Source organism: Ursus maritimus, unplaced genomic scaffold, assembly GCF_017311325.1.
Source record: "Ursus maritimus isolate PB19 unplaced genomic scaffold, ASM1731132v1 scaffold_11, whole genome shotgun sequence".
NCBI lineage: Eukaryota > Metazoa > Chordata > Mammalia > Carnivora > Ursidae > Ursus > Ursus maritimus.
Genome location: NW_024423453.1, coordinates 2,326,654 through 2,344,147, shown reverse-complemented (window position 1 = coordinate 2,344,147; position 17,494 = coordinate 2,326,654). Strand labels below are relative to the sequence as shown.

General features: G+C 38.2%; 1 protein-coding gene across 2 annotated transcripts in view; it reads left to right on the top strand.

Annotated features, from left to right (window-relative positions):
- The window catches only part of TBCK (TBC1 domain containing kinase), a 201,409-nt gene extending 185,628 nt beyond the window's left edge, over window positions 1-15,781 (top strand). For both annotated transcript variants that reach the window (XM_008689397.2, XM_040626208.1), the window contains one exon: window positions 12,586-15,781. In XM_008689397.2, the coding sequence (XP_008687619.1) occupies window positions 12,586-12,696 (111 nt within the window). In that variant the 3' untranslated portion in view covers window positions 12,697-15,781. The remainder of the gene's footprint in view (window positions 1-12,585) is intronic.
- Window positions 15,782-17,494: the final 1,713 nt, after the last annotated feature.

Genomic DNA, 17,494 nt, shown 5'->3' with positions numbered 1-17,494 from the left:
GAAAATTATCATTTGTCTTATCACCCTGCTAGCTAGGTCTGGAATTCTCTCATCCCTACTAAGCACCTGTCTTAACTCGGATCACCAGTACCTCATGCCTGACTTCCCATGTCCCTACCTGCAATCCCCTTCCCCCAGTTTTACCCCACAACTAAGGTGAGCTTTTTGAAATGTAAGTCGGATCATTGTCAAAATGCCTCTGTGACTTTCTGTTGCCTTCGAAATCAAATTCAAATCCTACTCACGATCTATGAGGCCTTTCATGATCTGGGCTCTGCTTTGTTTTCCAAGTTCATCCCTCACTGCTCTTCCCTCAGCGTCTTAGATTCCCGCCACAATTAACTACTTGCAGTTCCTATATACTGTCTTTTTGTACTTCTCTCTATTTGGAGAATTCTTCCCACTTCTGTTTACCTGGGTAATTCCCATTTGTCTTAAAAAGCTGTTTATATACCATTTCTTCAAGGAAACTCTTTCTTAACTCCTCAAGTCTGGGACTAAGTACCCTTCCCAAGTGCTCGTAGGATATCTTTTAGTTTTATAATGACATTGGGACCACTATCATATGTAGAATTTCTGTGTGCGTTAGATAAAAACCCATCCTTTACTGGGACACAGCACCATGTAAGGGCACAAAGTTTCGAAAGGAGAGGATCTAAATTTCATGCTCCACTTACCCCTTTTCCAGGTTCTTTATGCAAAGCACAATTTGTGCAACCATAAATCATGGCTCTATATCGCATTTTATCAAGTGGCATTTTAATTGCCTCTTCACTTCTCTGCATCTCCAACTAAACTCCAAGCTCATTGAGGACAAGGATTATATTATATTCATTGTTCTACCCCCAGCTCTTGGAATCGTGCCTTTGAAGTAGAAAGCACTCAGTAAATATTTGATGTTTGAATTAATGACTAAGTTAATGAATGAACACATGAAAAATAATAGTTTGCTACAGACACTACATTTGCAGAAATTAGTGAAAAGAGGAAGGCAAAAGAAAAAATACTAATATGGCTACTAGTTTAATTCAAGACAACAAACATTAAGTGGTTACATGATGGAAACTATTATGAGGAAACAGAAAGGAGAAAGACATAGTCCCTTGCCCTCAAAAACCTTACAGTCTAGTTGGGAAGATAAGACATGTATACAACCAATTAAAACTCAAAGCAGAATGTAGCATGTGCTGTGTGAAATTTGTAATTAAAGTTCTAGAAAATCAATAAGAAGGAAGAAATGTCTTCCAGTTAAATGAAGGGTTCCTAAAGCTTCATGGAGAAGATGATAATAGACCTTGAATTATGAGTAGAATTTCAGTAAGGAAATGTATTGGGAGGAAAGCCATAGTCAGGAGGAAACATTCCAGGCAAAGGAAATAGCACATGCTGATTGGAAAGCACGGGGCTTCTTTGAAGAGCATATTAACTATAGAGAAGCTGGAAAGCCAGGAGAAGAGTCTGGAAATAGATGGCCTTGAGTGCTGTACTGAGAAGTTTACATTTAGCAGTGGGGCACTCTTAAAGGTTTTTAAGAAGGAAAGTGATACTATCAGCTGCATTTTAGAAGGTCATTTGGCAAATTACTTTTAGCATCTTCCCTCTCCTTTGCCCTCGATCCCAATAAAATAGAAATTTTTAAACACCAAAAAACAGAGACCAGTTAAAGAATTTCACTTTCTTTATATTCCCAGTCTATTTCAATGCTAGGTTCTTCCCAGAGTCTACCTTTACGCTGATCTTGTCTCAAGCTTGTAATCTCCCGGGGCCTAAATAGTTTCTAAGCCCCCATTTAGCAAAGCTCTCCTGGCTGTGTAGAAAAGGAAATAGGAGTTTGTCTGAGACTGATAGCCAAAGCTCCGCAACTTTCAAAAGGACATTGGTGAAATGGCTTCACTGCTTTTATTATGTGATTCAAGGCATCTGATTACATTCTGTCACTATCTTCTCTTACTTTATTCAGGACACTAAGAGACAGTCTTCTCATTAATCTTTAATTTACATGTAAATAAATGCATGTATTTATATAAAGAATAAGCAAGCATAAATCTAAAATGAAGAATTTCTTTTGTCCTTAAAATACAAAGAAACTTCAGCCTTATTATTAAATGAAATTTTCAGTAAGGACTTCTGGGTACTATATGTTGTCCTTCCTGGCTATAGAGAAGCAAGCTATTCCTTGGAAAGGATCCACAGGTCACCTTCCCTAAGGCCCATAGCCCTTAGGAAGGAAAAACTCTCTACACAATAGTGTTAGGAGTCTCAGGATTTCCTGAGGGCCTCCATATTGCTCTGTGTAGGCTGCAGAGTGCCAGGCAAATGGAAAAGGAAAGGCTAAAAGCACAAGAACCATTTAGGAACTAATTCAAGAGTAATTAGGATCTAAAATGGAGTAGGAGCAGAGGAATGGAAAAGAAGGAATGAATCCAAGACACTCACAGAGAGAACTGACACAGCTTTGTGCCTAAATGAACATGGAGCCAAAGTCAAAAGTCCAAAATATACCTTGGCTAACTGAATTTAAATTTAAAAAAAAAAATTTTTTTAAGTAAAACATAATCTTAAAATTTCCAGATTGGGTTTTTGGGGAGCTTTTTGATAGCTTTAACAGAGATAAGGAAGAGAAAATAGATTTGGAAGGACCGTGATGAATTTTGGACATACTGAGTTTGAAGTGCTAATGGGACATGAGTATAAAAACATCAATTAAGGATTTAGAGGTTCAAACCAGAATTCAGAGAGTTAAAACAGGATGTGTATATACATGGAATCCTTCCGCTTATGAAATAAGCACTTAGTATTTTACAACACAGAAAAAAGTAGGGTTCTTTCTTATAATTAAATTTAATAGCTTATAAATGCATTATTCCAGAATGGAAAACAAATTCCTGGTGATGGGCTCAACAACAGACTGTCAAAAGACCATTAAAAGATATAACTTAAATTTGTTTCAGGAAATTGTAAAAATCCATTGTCTCCATTATAAACTAGCTTAAACATTAAAAAGAAAAATTGCTTTAGTGCACATGATTGGTCGAGGAGATCAACAAAGAGAAAAAGATAAGAGGAAAATAGAAGAGAAGGAAGGAAAACACCATTTTGACATGTGAAGGGGGAAAAGTCTGTTATTGGGATTTCAACAAAGCAAACAATGAAATAGAAGTTGCACTGGCTTATAGTATGCTGAGATATCACGCGCCTTCAGAAAATTTTTTTAAAAGATTTGTTTATTTATTTTAGAGAGAGAGAGCACATGAGCAGGGGGAGGGGCGTAGGAAGAGGGAGAAAGAGACTCCCCACCGAGCACAGAGCCCAACTGAGCACAGACCTGACCTGAGCTGAAAGCAAGAGTTGGATGCTTAAACAACTGCACCACACAGGCGCCCCTGCCTTCAGGAAATATTTATCTTTCTTGCCATTTCTAATCAAAATGTATACTTACCTCTTTCAGCTTACACAAGAGTTGAGCAAAGACCCTGTTAGTAAAGAATAAGAGAACACGGTTTTTGGCTCTTACCAGATCCAATTAGATAGTTTCCTTACTATTTGCCTAAAATCCTTTCTCCCTCCTGCACTGGCAGTAAAGTGGTTTAACCAGTGCCAAGCATACTTCCTGACACACTGTAGATGCTCGAAAAATATTTGTTGAATGAATGAATCAGTTTTTCAGTAGATATTAGAGCAAATACTATATATTAGGCACTGTTCTGGTCATTGGAGAAACAGTAATAAGTAAAACAAAGTCCCTATTTTCATGGAGCTTGCAATATATTGGGAGAGACAGTAAATATTTATCAAGGGGTTATAAATGCTGAAATAAAAAATAAAGTAGGATGAGGGTAAAGAGTGGTGGTAGCTAATTTTCTTTATAAGATGAGCGGGGAAGCCATTCTTTGGAGTGAGATGGGAAGCCACTAGAACATGGAAAACAAAGGGTTTTGTATGATCTGACTTTTATTTTAATAGAATCATTATAATTGCCACATAATGAAAGACTGTAGGCAGTGAGGACAGAAGCAGTCAGACAAGAAGTTATTGCTATAATCTAAGTAAGAGGTGATGGTAACTTGGACTAGGAGATAAGATTAAAGGGGCTGTGGATGGGGAGTGGAGGAAGGGTTTGCAGATTGGCAGCTCACGTAGGACCTCATAGATGATGATAAAGACTTTAGATTTTATTCCGAAAAAAAATAAATAAATAAAACCAAGAGGCCATTAAAATGCTTTGAAAAGAGAGGTTATGTGATCTGACTGACATAAAGGATCACTCATGTTGTGTGCTGAACAGACCATTGGGGCAAGGGTGGCCGTAGAAGAGATCAGTTAGTGTAGTATGTAGAATAATCTATGTAAGAAATAATGATTGCTTGGGCTTGTGTGACAATAGCAGAGGTGGTGAGAAGTGATTAGGCTCTGAGTATGTTTTGAAAGTTAGAGACTACACCATACTTTGGTGGAGGAGAAAAAGAAATATATATCCTATCCAGGTTTATCGCTTAAACAACTAGAAGAGTAAAGTTGCTCTTTTCTGAGATGGGGAAGACTTCAGGAGTTTAGAGGTAGAGATAGAGCAGAAATCAAGTGTTTTCCTTTGAAACTGTTAAGTTTGGGAAGCTTATTAGACATCTAAGTGGAGATATTGAGGAAACAGAGTGATGAGTTTAGAGTTCAGAGAAGAGGCTAAAGACATAAATTTAAAGTCATCAGTGTGTAGATGGGACTTAGAGCCATGGGACTAGATGAAATCACTTAGGGGGTGAATTGAGATGGAGAAGAGAAGTCAGAAGACAGCAATGGGACAGAAGTCAGGAAGACAAGAAAAATCTACCAAAGGAGACTAGAAAGATCAGCTAGTGAGGTAAGAGAACTAGGACAGGTTGACCTATTGAAGACCAGTAGAAGAGAGTTTTGAAAAGAGGAAGGTATAATCAACTGTGTCAGATGATGCTGATAGGTCAAGTCAGATTCAAATGAGTCTTAAAAATTGGATTTGGCAGTGTGACAAAATGGAGATTATTGCTGTGCTTTTTAAAGAGTATTTTAGGGAAGTGATGGAGACAAAAGTCTAATTGGAGTAGATTCAAGAGAGAATAGGCTTTCTGCAAAGAAATGAAGGGATAGAACAAATATATAGATTACAGGAGATATAAAAGCCATCCATCAGTCACATGTGTGAACCTTGTTTGGATCCTGATGCAAATAAACAGATTGTATATATAGATAAGTAGATGATGGATGGATGGATGGATGGATGGATGGATGGATGGATGGATGAAAACATGACATTTATGATGTAACTGGAAATTTGAACACTTACTAAATAATTATATTAAAGGATTATTGTGAATATTTTCTAGGTATGATCATGATACTGTGGTTATATTTTTTAAGTATTTTTATTTCAGAGATACATATTTATGTACTAAATTATATGTGAAATTTACATCAAAATAATGGATGTGGTCAGGAAGAGTGGGTGGGAGGAACAAATGAAATAAATAGTCTGAGTTGTAATTATTGAAACTGAGTTTTGGGTACCTAGGGGCTCATTATACCATTCTTGTCTATTTTTATATTTTTTTGACATTTTTCTTAATATAAAGGTAAAGAGAGAGAGAATGGGAAGAGATGAGATGGGGACAGAAACTATATAGACAACAGAAAATTAAAACAAGAAAACTACAACTATTTAGAAAAAAACTACAAATTATTTATATATCCCCTTATATAACACAAACTATTAAAAATGTTTTTTTAAGATACAATCTTTACATTACCAAATATCCTAATCTCAGAGATTGGGTCCAAGAATAAAAGACTAATGTACAACATAGTATGGATTGTGAATATCCCAGACACCATTAGGATAGCTATCCTTAAAAAATATACATGGATCTAATAAATTTAATTAATTCAATTTAATAAATCCTAGACCATATAATGGCTGTTTATGTACATGCTCCCATTTTTTTTCTTACTCCATAATTAACCATTTTACAGTATATAACATTCTACACTAATACCCTGGAATTAACAGTTCAGCTCCTTACTTGTCACAAGTGCCTATGGTTAGGTGTAAGATGATTGTTGACCTTATGTTCACCGTCTTGGTTTTGCCCAGCTGCTGACTTGACTTCTGTGAGTCAAATAAGAGTGTAAGGTAGCCACTGCCTAATTGTTATTAGATGTTATTGCTGTGAAAACCAGTTTTACACCTGACATAGTACTCTTTTTTCAGCATTGAGATATAAGTGATACATAGGAGTTGTATATATTAAGGGTATACAACTTGATGTTTTGATATATGTATGCATTGTGAAATGATCACCACAGTCAAACCAATTAACATGTCATCACCTCACATAGTTACCATTTTCTTTCTTTTTTTCTTAGCAAATTTCCAGCAAACAATACAGTATTATTATACTTATAACTGTAATTACCATGCTGTACATTAGGTCTCCAGGACTTATTCATCTTGCATAACTGAAATTTTGTACCCTTTGACCAACATCTGTCCATCTCCTCTCCCCAACACCTTCACCCCTAGCAACTACCACTCTACTCTCTGCTTCTATGAGTTTGATGATTTTGTATTCCACGTATCAGCAAAACATTGCAGTATTTGTGTTTCTGTGTCTGGTTTACTTCACTTAGCATAATGTCCTCCAGCTTTAGCCATGTTATCCCAAATGGCAGGAGTTCCCTTTTATGGCTTAATAATATTCCAGTGTGTGTGCATGTGTGTGTATCCATTATCCATCAATGGACATAGGTTGTTTCCTTCTCTTGACTACTGTAACTAATTCTGCAATGAACATGGTAGTATAGATACCAAAATCCAGATTTCATTTCCTTTGGATACGTACTTAGAAGTGGGATTGCTGGATCGTATGGTAGTTCTATTTTTAATTTTTTAAGGAACCTCTGCACTGTTTTCCATAATGACCAAACCAATATATATTCCTACTACAAGTGTACATGGGTTCCCTTAAGTAGTTTATTTAAGAAAGTAAACTTATGTAGTACTCTTAAGAAAATAAACATTAGTTTTAATTATAAAATATCTAAATACAGAAGACTAGCAGAAGACAGAACACTTATCTCAATTATGGAAGCAACACAACAAGGATCAAAACAAAATGACATTTCAAAATTACACTTGACTATATAATCAGGGGAAAAGATCAGTGGCATATTAGGTAAATCATTCCTACCTTTTCCTAGTACTCCTTGTCATAGCTCTCATGTTTCTAATTGGGATCACTGAGATGACCCCTTCAAATGATTAAGACCTCAAAATTTATTAATTACCTCAGAATTTCTTCTTTTTTTTTAAGATTTTATTTATTTATTTATTTATTTATTTATTTATTTATTTGACAGAAAGAGAGAGGCAGTGAGAGAGGGAACACAAGCAGGGCGAATGGGAGAGGGAGAAGCAGGCTTCCCGCCAAGCAGGGAGCCCCATGCAGGCTCGATCCCAGAACGCTGGGATCATGACCTAAGCCGAAGGCAGATGCTTAATGCCTGAGCCACCCAGGCGCCCCTACCTCAGAATTTCTTAAATAATCAGGACAAGACAGCACTTGGGTTATTTTTAGCCCAAGGCCACACTGTACTCTAGATGTAGAAATCATCCCATACTCTGTTTCTCATCTTATCTCATCCCACACTTATTGAGTTGTCCAGCCAAACTTAGGTACGTAATTTGCGTGAAGTACCAGTCCAGCCCCAACTGCACAGTGCCAGAATTATTAAATGGACACCATATTTTCAGAATTGCAGGGGTCAAGAGGATACATAGGACTAATACAGCATCAGCCTGACATCCATAAAACCAAGAAAATGAAATTACTATAGCTATTCATTACAGGATAATTTGCAGTTCCCTTATACAGTTCTATGTTCAACCAAAAGTAATAAATCCATATCCCAAATTTAGAAGTATTTGGAGGGAAAGGAATGAACAATTAAATGGAAGAGAGAAAAGGACCTCCGTTTGAACTTCACCAGAGTATTAGTCAGTACATGGCGATTGTCCAGTTCACAAGGCCAAAGTTTCACATCAAGAAACTTAATTGTCCTGCAATGTGCTCCTGTCAGAATCTTCAGAAGCCAAATTTTCTTAGCTGCTTGTGGGTCCTACCCAAATCTGTGACCTAGGACACCCAGTGAGAAACAACCTGATCCCGTTCTCTGCTTCTCTTAAATCTTACCCATACTCAGCCTTAATTTCTTGGCCTTGGTTAAGCTATGCTACCCTGTGGCAGATCAAAATATCCCTTTCCTTCACTCATTCTCCTCCTATAACAGAACTTGACTTCCACTGGACAAACATGCCAGCCTCTTAATCCAAGCTAAGATGAAAGAGAAAACAAAATGGAGTGCCACCCACAAGAGCTTGCCACTTTCAGACAGTGCTATTTTGAGGTGTGTCTACCTAAGCCCTAGAAATGAAAAGCACCACCAGATTCTACTAACCAGAGGAATGACGAAAATGCAAGAGCTTTGCCTTTTCCACATGGGAGTACTTCCCACAAGAAATGCAGCTTCCCCTGCCATCTCTGAGTCCCAAAATCCTAGCCCAGCCAATACCAGATCCTGCCAGCTCTACCTGGGATGTTGACCTATAGATCTCAGCTGGTTGTGCAGTTGGAAGAACCCCATCCTTTCCACATAGGACTTGGTCTCACAAATCCCAACTCTCCCCACAGTGACAGCCTCTTTGGTGCAAAGTGACTTGCTCTCCACACAGGACTTCAAATTGCAGTTTGAGGTCTCAGACAAACCTGACCAGCAAATGAATCCCATTATCTAGTAAAATTATTCTCAATGCTGGCTATACAACAGAATCACCTACGAGGCTTCAAAACAAACAAATAAAAAACCTGATGTGGGAGCTAGATCCCCCCCAAATTCTACTTATTACTGATCTGGAATGGGTCTGGGTATTGCTGTTGACTACAAGCACCAGATGAGTCTGACATCTCCATAGCCACTGGTCCAATATGACTTCGTGCCACTTCTGCTGAGGATATTGCTCAGTGAGTCTAGGTTCGTGACTTCTGTTTGAAGCCAGGCCTCTCCCAGAGCCGCAGCTGCAGGCTACTCTAGATGCTCAATCACCAAAGTCCAGTATCCTGCATGTTAACACCCTAAAGCTGCCAAAGCTCTGCCAGATGAAGAGTAAAAGATGGATGAAACCCTGAACTCTACCTGCCTGGTTCTCCTCTGTCCCACCACCGGTCTTCTCCATGAGTGATGTGGCTTTTTGCACACAGTGGAAACCACCCATGGACATTCACAGCCCTTTCCTTCCTCCCTAACCTGTCAGACTATAGCCACAGAGAATACTATCTGATCCACAATTGTGGCCATCACATCTGGGTTCCCATTCCCCTCAAGCATCAGTGTATGAGGGATGGGGAGAGGGGAATAGCTCCCCTAACCCCAGTTAAATTCAGAGGTACCCTGACCTTCTACTTGTGTAATCTCCCTACTACTTGATGTCATTTGTTACTATCTCCTCCACTGATCTATAAGCACTGCAAAAACTGGGACAATGCCTGGTACTCAGTAGGTGCTCACTAAAATGTTTGATGAAGGAAGGAGGGAAGGAAGGAAGGAAGGAAGGAAGGAAGGAAGGAAGGAAGGAAGGAAGGAAGGAAGGAAGGAAGGGGAAGCACTGCCATGGTAGGAGTGGAAAAGATGCACTCATGCTTTCACTGTTAGGGCCAGTATTTAACATGGGTAATTGCAGCCACAAGCAGAACAGAACTCACAATCCTAACCTGAAAACTCAACACTGGCGCTTTTTCTTTACTAAAGCACAGCCTTGCTTTTCAAGGCACCGAAACATTTGCCATCTCCTTGTATTCTGCTTCTACTTTTCTTCTTAGACCTCCCACATAGCAACACCCTAATTGTTCCAAAGTGCTCTGTTCTGCCTGCTTTGCCTTTACCATTTCCAGCTCAACAGCTGCCTAGTTGTTAGGTCCCTCCTTAAAATAACCATGGGAACTGTTTCTAGCTCCACAGCATAATTTCAGAGAGATTAAGTTAAACGTACAGTAGTAAGTCCTTCCTTACTTTCCAACTTCTACAGTGTTTTGAAAATACTGACTGCTAAGACTGCTTATCCACAAGATTTTTTTCAGTAATGGTGTGTTTATCTTAGAGTTCTGGTTTACATGTTAATTGTATTGCTACATGTGGGAGAATGAAACAAAGATGTTTCAGTAATCATATGGTACCGGGGACTGTGCTACCTGCACTTGACTCAAAGCAGATAAATCTAGCATCTCTGCTTTCAAGGACTGAGGTTCAAAGAGAAATAAGCAGGAACAGCATGAAGACCAGCTCACAGTAGCAGTCTAGCTCACTTGACAGCTTTTGAAATACAGATGCACTGTTTTTCTTCAACATTAATTACTATTAAAGATCCTTTCAGGTGACTAAAAGAATATAGGATCTGAAATGTTAATAGCCATTGAATCTATTAAGGCACTGCAGAGAATGATGGAAAAGCTCGGTGGGGTCAGCAGTATTAAGATCCATTTCTGTGAGTAGTTTTGAAGATTGTTAAAGATCCCAGTCCAGCAGTATCTATTCCACCTACTTACTGATACCTTTATCTTGTTGGCTTTAGGTGATATGTTTCAAAATATTGTCCTTGGACTACCTGCTTTAGAATCATCTAGTGGTGTTTGTTTAAAACAACAACCACCACCACAACAAAAACACATTCTTGACCCCCGGATCAGTAAAGCAGAATCCTTGGGGTTGAGGCCTTGAACTAATCCTGACCAAAACATTCAGCTTTTGAACCATCAAGTCTAGACTGCTTGCTTGAGACCTCACCAACTATTAAGCTTCAAATACTCCCACGAGCACTGTCAGCAGGTAGTTGTTTTTCTTGGGGGATCTGAGATCAGGTTATGACAAAGTAATTGAGAAGAACGTGAGGGCACAAGTACCCAAGGAAGAGGAAGAGAACACCACCAAGGGGGAGGGAATGGAGAAAACCCTTCTTTCCTTTATCCTTTTGCCCCAGGTTATATGTCGTATGTCTTGGTTTAGTTCAGTCCAACAAGCATATGTTGAACCCCTGCCATGTGCCAGGCACTAGGGATAAAAATAAACAGAACAGGCTCACTGTCCTATGGGAGTTTACAGGTTGGTAGAGAAAGCAGGCTCTTAAATGAGCAATTTAAATAAACATGGTAACCAAAAAACACAGATTTGCCCGAGGTATTTTAGGGGCTAAGAAGAGGGGTTTGTAATGGAGACTTAGCTTGTAGAGAAGAAATGGCCTGAGTAGGGAAATAAGTAGAAATTAGGCAGATGTGGGTAGGTGGGGGGCTTTTGAGGAGGAGCTAAAGGGTATCCAGGAGCTGGTAGGAAATGGTGCATGTTCCCAGCAAAGGGCAATCTGCACAACCAAAATGCTCTGAATCCTAAACTCATTTCTATCGGGATTGACAAGCAGTTCAGGACTGCTTTATTATAAGGTCAAAGGAATGGAGAAAGATAACCAATGATCCTGGATAGGTAAACATGGGCCAAGTCAGGAAGATGTATGTATGTGTTGCTAACATTTCAAAGTCCTGTTTTGCTAGCCATCTAGAAGACCTCTTAAAGCAGTCCTTCAAATTCATTCCAGGTTTATGGTCTCAAACTGTTCATTGAAGTTGCTCCAGAAACATGTTACAACAAATTTATGGGCCCTTTCTGGGACATTATACTAATAAATGGACAGTAATATCAAAAATTGTTCAATATAGGGTGGCTCAGTCGGTTGGGTGTCTGCTTTTGGCTCAGGTCATAATCCTAGAGTCCCAGGATGGAGCCCACGTCAGGTTCTGTGCTCGGCGGGGAGCCTGCTTCCTCCTCTCCCTCTGCTGCTCCCCCTGCTTGTGCTCTCTCTCTCTGTCAAATAAATAAAATCTTTTTTAAAAAATTGTTCAATATAGATTTGAGAGGGGCGCCTGGGTAGGCTTAGTCATTAAGCGTCTGCCTTCGGCTCAGGGCGTGATCCTGGATCCCTGGGATCGAGCCCCACATCAGGCTCCTCTGCTGGGAGCCGCTTCTTCCACTCCCACTCCCCTGCTTGTGTTCCCTCTCTCGCTGGCTGTCTCTCCCTCTGTCAAATAAATAAATAAAATATTTAAAAATATATATATATAGACTTGAGAATGTTTTAACTATCACTGAAGAATACATGAAAAATAGTAATATTAATGACCTCTGGAGAGGGAAACTGAGAAGAGAGGTAGGAATTTACATCTCACTGTATACCTTTTGTACTGTTTGAATATTTACCATGTATATTTATTGCCTATTCCAACAAGTTTAAAAGAGAACTAAAGAGACACATTTATTCCATATCATAAAGAAGCTGTCAACATGTTAAATAGTGATTTAGTTTATACTGAAAACCCAATTAATGATTCATTGATACAACAGTGACAGTAATAGTATTATTAAAGTAGTTTTGTCTTTCACAGCTTGAGAACAAAAATAGGATTGGAGAAATACAGATTTTGTATATCCTCTATAAATTTGGTCTTTTTTCTTTTTTTTCAGTTTGCAGCTCATCTTGTGAAGATGAAATATCCAAGAATCTGCATTCTAGATGGTGGCATTAATAAGATCAAGCCAACAGGCCTCCTCACCGTCCCGTCTCCTCAAATATGAAGAACCAAGACTGACTGTGAAAAGGACAGAGTGATATCAGCCCCAACACCCCAATTCTTCATAGCCTTGCCACTCTAAGACAGAGCTGGACTTCCAGATTGTTGCATTTCCATAAAGTTTTGTCATAAAACATTTTTTTGATCTCATAGCTCACATGTTCAGCTATCTAGGCAACAAACTTGACTGTACATGACTGTACATGTATTGCTGAAAGAATTTCCTTAACAGTGAAATCCGATCATGTATTTTTACCACAGTGCAACACAAAGCTAGAGGAATTTGGCTGACAAGGCAGATTTAGCATTATCAAGAAATCTCAATTGCACTGAAAAAGCTGTCTCCCATTGCACTGAACAGACAGTACTAACAAAGGTTTTATTTAGAAACATAGACTGAATGGGGGTTGAAATCATCTTTCCATGATAATGAAAAGTAAAAAGCTATTCACAATATATTCCTTATAAGTAAATGCTATATTTGGCAACTCATTTTTGGCCCAGACAGATCCTGTGTGTGTGTGTGTGTGTGTGTGTGTGTGTGTGTGTGTGTGTGTTTTGTTTAGGAGAAGAATTTAGCCCACTGAAAAAAGTAATAATAATTTACTTCCAGAAAAATGAAAGTCAGAAACTATTCACAGGAGATAGAACATTTATTCAGCTCCTGTGGCAGAGAAATCCAAACTAAGAGTGACAAACAAACTAGAGCTGTATTTCTTACATAAAAGTCTGCGTAATGAGTCTAGGACTAGTACACTGGTTTCATGATCGTTAAGAACTGAGGTATCTTCACAGTGCTTTATCACCCTCCGTACATGGCTCCCATCTCACGGATCAAGATGGCTGCTCAGCTCACACCATCACATATGCTATTTAGAAGGAAGGGAATGAAGGAGGAAGGGGAGAATGGGGGGGGAGAAGGAAAGAGATAGGGAGGGAGCAAATAAGAAAGGAGAGAAGGAAGAGAGTGTTCTTTCTCTTTTAGGGCACAAACCGGAAGTTGCACATATTACTCCTGCTTATACACCATCGGCCAGAACTTACATGTGGCCACAGCTAGCTCTAAGGAAAACGGGGAATATAATCTTTGGCTGGGAGGTCATTTACCCAGGTAAAACATTTTGTTATTATTTTTTAAAGTTTTAATTATTTTAAAAGTTCATTGAACATTATTATTATTAAAACTTTTATTATTACTGTGTGGGAAGAGAACTCATATTGAAGAATAGCGAGCAGCCTCTGCCGCATTATTCTAAAAATTAAGTACTGTGCTTCATTGACTCTAACACATACCACAGTTTTATGAACCATAAAGAAAGAAAAAATGCAACCAAGTCAACTGGGCATACCGTCAACTAGAAGATGCATTCCATTTCAGAAATATGAAAAAAATGTACACCTTAGAATTATTGAACTATAGTACCTTTCTTGACTATCTTCAATTTTAACTAAACAGTGTTGTTGTTGTTGTTGTTGTTGTTTTTCCTCTTTAACTTATATTCTTCTTCAGTGTTGGGAACTACGTAGATGTAGGACATTTCAAGAAGAGCCTCAATTCAACTGTCTGGCTGTGGTTTTATTGTTGCTATTTGTTTTGGTTTTTTTGCATCTACTTTTTTATTGAGATACAGTTTGCATACCATAAAATTCATCCTTTTAAAACGTGCAATTCAGTGGTTTTTAGTATATTCAGAAAATAGTGCAATCATCACTACTGTCTAATTCCAGAACGTTTTTATTCCCCAAAAAAGAAATCCTGTAACTATTAGCAGTTATTCCCCATTAATCCCTCCCAAGGTCTTTGATTTGATTTTTACATATGAAGTGAGATGGGTATCCAACCTCATTCTTGCATGTGGATTTCAAGTTGTCCCAGAGGCTGTGTCATTTTATTTGTTTTGCTTAATTGAATTATATTTAGTCATTCACCAAATATGTTTTAAATACCTATTAGATGCAAGACATTGACATAACTAGTGATTATATCATTCCGTGATACATATTGTATATCTAATATACAAAGAAAATGTGAGAATAATAAGAAAATTTTACCACTGTTTCCCTAATAGTATTTTTGAGGTCATCATCTGCCATGGTAAGAGAAATAATATTAAGTCCTCCTGTCCTTGCCTTCAACGTTTGGTGACTTATCTGACTTCATAGTCCTGACTCGATACTGATGATCACTTGGAAGGAGTGGTTCCGAGTTTTAAGTTTGCCTTACTGAGAAAGCAGAGAAGGATGAGGGGTGGGGATTTGATTTGAATGGCTTGGTAGGAGGGTAAAGGAAAATGAAGACCTGGGTATTGAGGAGAGCTGCGTTGAGAAGATAATAGTAGCCAAGCTCCATCACAATTTTGCATCTGATCTTTCTTGAAACTTGATAGCTTTAGGCTTAGTTTCTTAAATGAGTTTTTTAAACATTCAAATGATGAATATTTAATATTCTCAACAGTAAAATAAGAAACAACATACAATCACTGCCATGTTTACATGCAGGGCACGGTATTCGACGGCAGATTGCTCCAACAAAGCTAACCTCAACAACTATTTGTTTCACTAAACCTACATGACCCATGACTACAGAAGTCCTTGGTAATACATCATTGACTCCTACATTATCACTATCAGCACTGTTTGTTTCTGGCATCAGCAGTCTCTTTCCCTCTACTACCACCACCAGCCCTCAAATTACACACACACACACACACACACACACATAAATCGTTCAGACTCCAGCACCAGTAGCATCTCCAGTCATCTCAGTCATCCCCATGCTGCACTAAAGCCTCAACTACCAAAGCATTCCATTCATACTTCTAATAATAGACTTATTACATCATTTTGCAATTATCTGTTCACATTTGGGCCTATATTAAAATATGAGCTCCTTGAGGTCAAAGACCATAATTTACACTTCTTTTTGTATTCAACAACCCACTACCGGAGATGCTGTTAAGTGTAAAATTGTATCGGATCTCTTACTTAGGGATTTTAGAATCCATATGGATAGAAAAAATAATAATTTTTTTCCAATGCCAACTTATCTGGTACCTGGTGATATAAAAATAAATTGAAATTTGAATTCACCGAGTGAAGAAAAAAATCTCTAATGTTCTACCCAGCTCTAAAATTCTATAAGTCGGAACAAGTAACTTCCAACAACAGAGTAAACTAAGCTAGTTGCATTCCTTTCCAAAGCATAAAAATGCTAAATTAAAAAAGAATATTAAATACATCTTAATACTTAACCAAGTTTGAAAGAAATAAACAAATTCCTTGATGTCAGATCTGAAGAGGAACTGAAACACTTTCAGGCCCATGGGATATCAAATACCAGCATAGGCCCTGGGAACTGCGGTTTTAACATGCACATAGGGTTAAAAGACACAGCCTTGGCCCTTCTGATAGGGGATTTGTATAGACTACTTTACACAGTGACAGTCTCAAAGAACTCTTTGCTCCACGAAATGACTAGAACTAACCCCACCAAAATAAAGGAAGCTGTAGGAGAGATTGTCCTGGTATTCCGAGTGAAGAAAGACAAATCTGTTGTAGACACATGGAGGTGTTCAATGGAAAGGCTGTGGTAAGTCCCCAAATTAGAACAGGTTTTAAGGCATGTGTTCATCCAACTATTTAAAAATGAGAACAATAAATTAAATCAAACTTTTGGAAAGCATAGATGATGCCAGATCTTTCAATTCCTCCTCCAAATAATTCCATAAAAATACAGTGGACCCTTGAGCAGCACAGGGGTTAGAGCCACCAACCCTACACAGTCAAAAATCCATTTACAACTGTGACTGCCTACCGTTGACCATAAGCCTTACCAATAACAGTCAAGTAACACGTATTGTGTAAATTATATGTATTAAATTCTGTATTCTTACAATAGAGTAAGCTAGAGAAAAAAAAAACGTTAAGGAAATCATAAGGAAGAGAAAATACATTTGTAGTACTGTACTGTATTGGAAAAAAAACACATGGCAGTGGACTTGCACAGTTCAAACTTGTGTTGTTCAAGGGTCAGTTGTACTTCTTTATAGATTAATATCAAAAGTGTGGTACAGCCTCTCTAAAAGATCTTATGCAATAGTTTCATCTGGTAACACCCACTCTCAAGAGACAGGACTGCTGCCTTGAGTGCTGTAGAGTCGGTGGACGTTGTACGTTCAGAGTCACAGACCGTCCCCTGATGGGTACACGTGATGGCTCCACATATACCTCCTATTAACCAAATAATTCATTTCCCTCGGTAAACATTCATGAAGCCAAAGAGTAGAAACAAAACAAGAATATGTATGATAGATTTTTGTTTGGGTGTTCAATCTCAAAACCAAATACCCTTCACAACTACCACCTTATTTTATGTGGAAAAATAGCAGAGAAGTGTTACAAACCTTTGGTGTCTGACACTAGTATTTGCTCACACACAAACTTCAGGTTTTGGAAACCAGTTTTATCTTATTTAATGTTAGAAATAGTACACATTATAAATAAGCCATTTTAAAAGTTAGCCATATTTTTTAAGTTGCATGTATTTATATCTTTTCTGAGTAATTTTCTTGTTAATGTCTTATGATAGATGTTTGTCACATGAAGACTAAACTTGGGTCTCAGCACATTCAGTACCCTTTAGATAGACTGTGATATTTGTAGCTCCTACCGTGACTTCCAAGCCTCATGTCTCCTTGGGTTGACATTCCTCACTACTTTTTTCTCCTCCCTTCGGAGGACACGTTTTTAGTATGCATTCTCTGCAGCATTGCCATAATACTGTTCTGTTCTAATGCTCCGTG